The sequence below is a fragment of the Clupea harengus genome, chromosome 16, assembly GCF_900700415.2.
Source record: "Clupea harengus chromosome 16, Ch_v2.0.2, whole genome shotgun sequence".
NCBI lineage: Eukaryota > Metazoa > Chordata > Actinopteri > Clupeiformes > Clupeidae > Clupea > Clupea harengus.
In genome coordinates, this window is record NC_045167.1 from 27436382 (window position 1) to 27444816 (window position 8435).

Sequence of the window (8435 nt, forward strand, 5' to 3'; positions counted from 1 at the left end):
TATGTTGCTAAGGTTACCTTGCTGACGATGAACAGCTCCTCCCTTTTGGCCACACCCTGCTGCATCATCCTCTGTAGCCCCGCCCCCACCTCGGCCTCGTTCTCGTACACGTACGCTCCGTCGATGTGGCGGTAGCCCGCCAAGATGGCCGCCTCCACGGCCTGCTCCACCTGCCCTGGAGATGCCTGGGGTCAAAGGGGGGAGGTCAAAGGTCAGGACGTATGAGCATCTACGAGAAAACCACGTCTGACAACCGGCCTTAATAACCCAATAACAACATCTACTGGAGGCCACTAACCCTATCCCTGACCCTGATAACCCCAATCCTGACCCTGACCCTAACCCTGACCCCTGACCTAAAGCGCCTGGAGCACATTGGACCATGCCTCGATGTTAGGGTTAGGGTTAGATGCTAGCTGCTGACTAACTAAACTAAAGCTCTTTTTGTCCATTTAATAATCAGAGCATTCACAACCACACTCAAATCAGCAGGGGGAGTCGTGGAGAAGCAGTTTACGGCATGCAGCTCTCTCTCTCTCTTTCTCTCTCTCTCTCCCTCCTTCCCTCTCTCTCTCTCACGCTGATTGTGTCTTCTGTGGGAAATGGAATAAGGGCCGAAGGTTCTATTTAAAACCGCAAAAAGCAAGCAGGCTAAGAAACCGAACTATTATCGCCAACCCCGTTGATCCGCCTAAACGACTTTGGCCCGTTTAGGCTCCGACTGACCTACTGCTTTGAAGAAACACATTTGATTTGAAACACTGGTAAACTGTCTATAGGGTTAGGGTTATAATAATAATAATAATAATTATTATTTATTTTATTTGTAATGCACTCTTCATTCAAAAGAATCTCAGAGAGTGCCAACATATTAGAAACTAACTATAATAATACAATAAAATAAAAATGAATTAACATAAGCATAATAGAAAACTTTTTAACATTTTAACATACGATTTAACACAAGGCCAGAAATGCCTTCCTTAATAAAAATGTTTTTAGTCCAGCTTTAAAGGAGTCCAGCGTCTGCGTTGCCCTTAGGTGGTCAGGGAGGCTGTTCCATAAGCGTAGCGCTGCCGAGCAAAAGGCCCGGTCGCCCATGGTGCGGAGCTTGGTTTTGGGGACGCGTGGACAGTTTTCTCCTTACTGCCGAGATTCGAATCACAATAAAATGAGTTCACTTGACATGCAAAAAACTCACTGACTGAATGATTGATATCTGTGAATACACACACACACACACACACACACACACACACACACACACACACATGAAATACATTCAAAACAGGCGAACAAGCGATTTATGAGTGGGAAATTAAAGAATGACAGAACAGATTGAATATCACCGGGGAACATCACCTGAGCCCAGTTTCTCCATCAAAATCTCTGAAAAACGCACTTCTACACACACACACACACACACACACACACACACACACACACACTGTTTCCACGCATTCTTTCCTGCATGCCAAGCATTTTTTCTTGAGTTTCTTGAATTTCTTATTGAGTCTAAACGGTTCGCATTTAAATGCACAAATGTTTTATTTTATTCGCAGGGACAGCTGAAAGGAGTGCGACGTCACGTCCAACTTATTATTAAATACTCGCTCACCACTAATCAATGGAAACAAAATATTACATCTATTACGTTACGTCATTATTTTACTTTACGTCATTATTTCTGTTTTTATTCCAGAGAGGTAGCGCACAGACGCGGCTCAAATGAACCCCTGATCATCACCTTCCATGAATAAACAGCAACAAGCACAGAACAGCCAGAGAACACACACTTTATACCTACCCTCCATGTTCCTAAGCCCAGAACGGGCATGCAGCCGCCGGTGTTGAGGCTCACGGACGTCGTCATCACCGTAGGGAGAGCGAGACTTGATATCTGTCAGAGAGAAAGTGTCGCTGGTCTTTGCCGGAGTTCCCACGGGGATACGTGTTGAAAGCGCGAAGCAGACTTAGGAAACGGTGTAAGACATAGACAAATATACATGTATGTGGTGTAAGAGTGGACAAGTGCGTCGCTGATTGGTTAGGTCTATGCTCCGCCCCTGGTTAATAGTTCTCTTTCTCATAGTCATCTCTCTCTTGTACTTCTGTTCTCCACTGAGCAGTGGGCCATTACTGGAGCTGACCAGCAGAGGGCGCTCCACTTTAAACCAGGCTGCTGTCGGGCTGTGACGTACAATACGGGAAACAAAATCCTCACCAGTAACTTTGTCAGTGGCGATTTAGACTTGAAATCGACTTGCTCGTAGCATCTTAGTTTCCTCAATCATGATGCAGTTTTTGGTGAGTACGTTATTGTATTGTCCGCTATGGCCACGGTCAATCCACCCTAAGACTGTTTATCTTGCGAACTATACAAATAGTGGGTAGAGCATCTCAAATGTACACTCTTAGCCTGCTAGCCATTAGCTTAAAGAAATTGACTGACATTGGCCGAACAGCCTCGGAGTTCCAGCTTGCGCTGTTAACGCGTAATGAGTTTGACTTCTTACTCTCCCAAATATCAACAATCTCGCCATTGTCAGAATCATACCCATCATTTAATTACCGGAAGCAGTCAAATCGCAATCATTGGGGTGCTAGCCAACATAGCTTGTTTTGGTTTTCTAATGAAGTGATCTGCTAAAGTGAACTACCGGTAAATATATTCTACCGACTAGCGAGTAGACTAGTCTAGTTATCGCGGAACTTCCATAGCGAATTGAGTGAAACATGGCGCTACTGAAGATGCGTCTTTATCGTCAGTGTAATGAAATATAACCTAATGCCACTCTTATCACGTACTCTCACTCTCACAGGTCGGGTTCACTTTGGGTAACGTGGTCGGAATGTACCTGGCCCAGAACTATGAGGTAAGTGGGCTTAGCATGGTGATCACGTCTCTACAACACCTCCGTGTCACACACACACACACACACACACACACACACACAAGGATGCAAACTATTCAAGTCCTGCTCTGGCTGTGTTAAACATGCTGTGCTGTATGGTGTTATATATATATATATATGGCTGTGTTAAACATGCTCTGCTGTGCTGTATGGTGTTAAATATATATATGGCTGTGTTAAACATGCTGGGCTGTGCTGTGCTGTGCTGTGCTGTATGGTGTTATATATATATATATATATGTATATATATATGGCTGTGTTAAACATGCTGTATGGTGTTATAGATGTGGCTCCTGCTGCCCAACATGTAGAGCAAAGCGCTAACAACACTGACATCATGGGTGCAGTAAACAGGGAGCCCACGTACTGATGAACACGTATAAATGTACTGAATAAACACTTTACTTTACACTCAGCCCTTTCAGCCCTTAGAGCTTGGGCTTGTTTGCTCATTCGTGTTTAACAGATCCTCTGTTTATCCTGTGTGTGTAGTAATACCTGTCCCCTACCTGTGTGTGTTTGTGTGTGTGTGTGTCAGGTACCCAACATTTCGAAGAGGATTGAAGAGTTCAAGAAGGATGTGGAGGCCAAGAAGAAGCCCCCGGAGTGAGCCACAGCGGGTGGGGACGAGGAGGAGGAGGAGGAGGAGGAGGGGGGGGGGGGTGGTGTGTGATCTGATGGGACACATCATCCTGATTCATATGAGAGTGTTTTGTAAGGACTTCCTGATTTATATGAGGGTTTGTACAGACTGAGGAATACCATGACAACCATCATGCTCCTGGGAGTGCAATGACAACCATCATCCTCCTCAGGACACCATGACGACCATCATGCTCCTCAGGATACCATGACAACCATCATGCTCCTCAGGATACCATGACAACCATCATGCTCCTCAGGATACCATGACAACCATCATGCTCCTCAGGACACCATGGCAACCATCATGTTCCTGGGTTCTGTGTGTGTGTGTGTCTGTGCGTGTGCGTGTGCGTGTGCGTGTGCGTGTGTGTGTGTGTCCAGCATAGCCTCCTCTGAGGGGGTGGGCACCTCTTACTGGTCATGAGACACAGATCATCATGTAGTCACAGGCATCCCAAACACAAAAGCACTACCAAGCTCTAATGGCATGGGGCTGATTTCTTTACATAAACACACATATATAAATATAAACACACACATCTAAATATAAGCGTGTGGCGTTGCACATATATAAATATAAGCGTGTGGCTTGGCTCATATATAAATATAAGCGTGTGGCGTTGCACATATATAAATATAAGTGTGTGGGGTCGCATTGCAATGTGTGTTCTATAGATTAGTTTGTGGAATCTATCCTTTGACATTGGGTTAGGGTTATATAATACTCTTAAGGTTATATAATTCTCTAACCCATCCTTGGATATTGGCCTTTGCACTGGAACTACATCAAACTGGAGAGAGAGAGAGGGGGGGGGGTACTTGGCTTTCCTGCGTGTCGAAGGCCTGATGTGCTTTTATTAAACTGGATCCTTCCTTCATACCGGCTCCCGAGTCTAATTACTGTACTGTAGTATGTTATTCATTACTAATCTGTGTTTAGTATGTTATTAATTACTAATCTCTACTTACTTCTTACTTACTTCTCAGGGGGGGCAATTTTTTAAATATTGATTAAGGCGACCCATTCAGTAGGTACAATAAGCAAGACAATTGTATCAATTGTGTTATTAGTTGATTAACTCATACAGCAGTACTTTTTTGTACACTAGGTGGCAGCACACAAGAGAAAGAGCTCAACTTGTAATGCAGCAATTAAATATCACTGCGGCGGTTGTTTTGAGGAGGGGGGGGGGGGGGTTGCCTGTCCCTGTGTGTTTCTACCATGCATACATGACTGACTGGCTGACAACTTTTCCTTGCCCTCGGTGAAAAAATCATGGTGTCAAGCAAAGATGTTAAATAGAAATTCATAAGGACTTATGAAAAGACAACCGCTGTGCTGCACACACACACAGTATGTCAAATGGCAGACTTGTAAATAAGGTCTTTAAAATTGTAGTGGCCAAAGTTTCGGGGGTTTTCCTTTAACCCTGTTCCTATTCCCTAATGCTTTTACCGTCTGGAGAGTGCGGGTTCAGATTTGTCAGACTTGCAGCCATTTCCCGTAACGAATCCAAATTGCGTTACCGAAACATTTATTGAAAAGTAAATAAACATGAAAAATAAATGCTGATATTTCAGTGTCCTTTAGATCTTTAGTTTAGCCGGTGCTTCCACGGTCAGGTCTACGACCTGGCCAAGACTCCATTTGAGTCGGCTGAGGCTGAGGTCAATGAGGTCACTTATAGTGATCACTAGTTATCACCTTTAAACCTCTTGATCACTAGTTATCACTTTACACCTTTAAACCTCTTAAAGTGATCACTAGTTAGCACCTTTAAACCTCTTAAAGTGATCACTAGTTATCACCTTTATACCTCTTATAGTGATCACTAGTTATCACCTTTATACCTCTTATAGTGATCACTAGTTAGCACCTTTAAACCTCTCATAGTGATCACTAGTTAGCACTTTATACTTTTATACCTCTTATAGTGATCACTAATCACCTTTAAACCTCTTATAGTGATCACTAGTTAGCACCTTTAAACCTCTTATAGTGATCACTAATCACCTTTAAACCTCTTATAGTGATCACTAGTTAGCATCTTTAAACCTCCTATAGTGATCACTAGTTAGCACCTTTAAACCTCTCATAGTGATCACTAATCACCTTTAAACCTCTTATAGTGATCACTAGTTAGCATCTTTAAACCTCTTATAGTGATCACTAATCACCTTTAAACCTCTTATAGTGATCACTACTTAGCACCTTTAAACCTCTTAAAGTGATCACTAGTTAGCACTTTATACTTTTAAACCTCTTATAGTGATCACTAATCACCTTTAAACCTCTCATAGTGATCACTAATCACCTTTAAACCTCTTATAGTGATCACTAGTTAGCACCTTTATACTTCTGTACCTCTCAACGTGATAATGCAAACACAGGAATCCATTTGCATGGACAAATTACTTATTTAATAGTTTCATAATTATTTAATAGCTGTTTCTTTGCTTGACAACCTTATCACGGTAATCTGTTACTGACCCTAATTAATCTCTAGCAAAGGATGAACTGATGATCATTGTAGCAAGCCTGAAGTGGATAGCAAAGACTGTGTGTGTGTGTGTGTGTGTGTGTGTGTGTGTGTGTGTGTTGGTACCTATTGGATTTAGGTAGCAGACTAAAAACATATTTTCCTCCACATTTCCAGACGGTTGTCTGAACACACACACACACACAGTCTATGGTGTTTGTCTGAACACACACACACACACACACACACACACACACACGGCCTATGGTGTTTGTCTGAACACACACACATACAGCCTATGGCGTGTCTGGTTCTGGTCCCCCTCAGGAGTGTTGGCACACTGCAGTGAGGAGCTCCCCCTAGAGGTGTGGAGTCATTTCCTGCTCTTGGGCTGTTTGGCTGTTTTCCCCTTCTTCCTGTGGGCCTCAGGCCAGCCGAAGCCCCGGAACTCCAGGCAGTCCATGGCATTGTGGGAGATGTAGTACACGTTCTCCATGGCCGCTGGGCTGAGGATGTCCACATCAGATTTGGGGCTCGCCGCTTACTTCTCCGAGAGCCTCCTGCGGGCGGGGCGGGCGCTGTGGGGGCGGGCCTTCCTGCCCTTGCCCGGCTGGGGGATCAGAGCACCAATCAACACCTTACTAACCATAACTGCTCCACATACCAACCAATCAACACCTTACTAACCATAACTGCTCCACATACCAACCAATCAACACCTTACTAACCATAACTACTCCACATACCAACCAATCAACACCTTACTAACCATAACTGCTCCACATACCAACCAATCAACACCTTACTAACCATAGCTGCTCCACATACCAACCAATCAACACCTTACTAACAGGGGCGGAGATCCCATTTCATTGTAGGGGGGGACAATACATGGTAACATTTCAGAGAGTTATTCCTGGGGGGGGACATAAAAAAATTGCTGTAACGAGAGCTAGCATAACTTAGCTGTTAAATACCGAATTCTCTTATAACATTTTACATCTGGCACAATGTACCCTGAGATATTAGAGTGACACGTTGTTTTTTCCGAATTTCCAAAGCCCAAAACACAGGGGGAAAGGTGCCGGCTGTGAATTAAACAGTGTGGGAGACCCCACTCCCAATATGTCTGCTCTAAAGTAAATGAAGCTGCTTGCAGCTAGCTATCTAGTGCACTATGCCATCTAGCTAACTATAGTTGAGAGAAGATCCCCAAACAGTTATGGTTCATGTCAACTAGTATTATAAACACTTCTAGTACATAACAAATTTGTTAATGTTAAAATAAAAATGTTAATGTTACCGTCAAAATGTTCCTGGAGAGCCGTCTAGGGGCGGGGTGGGCGCTGTGGGGCCTTCCTGCCCTCGACCGGCTGGGGGATCAGAGCACCAATCAACACCTTACTAACCATAACTGCTCCACATACCAACCAATCAGAGCACAGATCAACACCTTACTAACCATAACTGCTCCACATACCAACCAATCAGAGCACAGATCAACACCTTACTAACCATAACTGCTCCACATACCAACCAATCAACACCTTACTAACCATAACTGCTCCACATAATCAACACCTTACTAATTTACTAACAAAAAATAACGTATTTTTTTACATAATTTTATCAGCCTATGCTTTGTAACCTGTGGTGTTGTGCACTTTCATTGTAGGTCTATTTTTTTTAAACAAAACAAAAGACTGAGAAGGGGTTTCCTCATTTTCTTTTCTAAGATTACACTGTGCTGTTGACCTACAGAACACGCTTAAGTGAAAACCATCTTATTGATGTCTCTTTTCTGTGGTCTTCATTTGCACATTTGGCATTGAGGTAATCCAAAAGTGAGAAAAGGTAGGTTACTGAAGACAATACAGCCTAGGTAATTAGTAATTGAATTGGAATACATTTTTAAAGTAACCCTCCAAACCCTGCATGTCACACGATCACACGGACGAGGCTGGTAATCCTCAATTGAATCACTCGACTGCATCATTACACCGGACAAGTTGGCTACAGCGCGCGACATGGGGGCAGCTGCAGCGGAGTTGACAAGGCGGTCTCGCGCTGCCGCGGTTCACGCACCAGCCACCAGCGAGTAATGGATGAAAATAAGAAACACTAAAACCGTTTTGTTAGAATTTATTAAAATGGAAAATTCTACTGTATATACAGCTCCGGAAAAAAATTAAGAGACCACTTCAAAATTATCAGTTCCTCTGGTTTTACTATTTATTGGTGTTAAAGTAAAATGAACATTTTTGTTTCATCTTTTTTATTATTTTGACCAGTTGCCATTTTTGTTTGACTATATTATTATTAGTGATTTAATTTCTATTGAATTATCCTAAATAAGGACGATGTAATTGTTTTTGAGTATGTGTGCCCCCTATAG

At 43.1% G+C, this 8435-nt stretch overlaps 2 protein-coding genes across 2 annotated transcripts in view; one reads left to right on the forward strand and one right to left on the reverse strand.

The window, feature by feature from the left end:
* LOC105910470 (aldo-keto reductase family 1 member B1) overlaps window positions 1-2038 on the reverse strand; it is an 8505-nt gene extending 6467 nt beyond the window's left edge. The window contains exons 1-2 of the mRNA XM_031582857.2: window positions 1808-2038; window positions 18-185 (exon numbers count right to left, since the gene is read on the reverse strand). Coding sequence (XP_031438717.1) covers window positions 18-185; window positions 1808-1873 — 234 coding nt within the window. The 5' untranslated portion in view covers window positions 1874-2038. The remainder of the gene's footprint in view (window positions 1-17; window positions 186-1807) is intronic.
* Window positions 2039-2150: 112 nt separating this feature from the next.
* On the forward strand, window positions 2151-4438 carry stmp1 (short transmembrane mitochondrial protein 1). Its single transcript, XM_012839196.3, has 3 exons — window positions 2151-2307; window positions 2823-2876; window positions 3454-4438. The coding sequence occupies exons 1-3, from the start codon at window positions 2293-2295 to the stop codon at window positions 3523-3525; spliced, it is 141 nt and encodes a 46-aa protein (XP_012694650.1). The 5' UTR covers window positions 2151-2292; the 3' UTR covers window positions 3526-4438.
* Window positions 4439-8435: the final 3997 nt, after the last annotated feature.

Coding starts and splice junctions, on each gene's coding strand:
- stmp1 (XM_012839196.3), top strand. Junction 2,877..3,453: donor ACCTGGCCCAGAACTATGAG/GTAAGTGGGCTT, acceptor TGTGTGTGTCAG/GTACCCAACATTTCGAAGAG.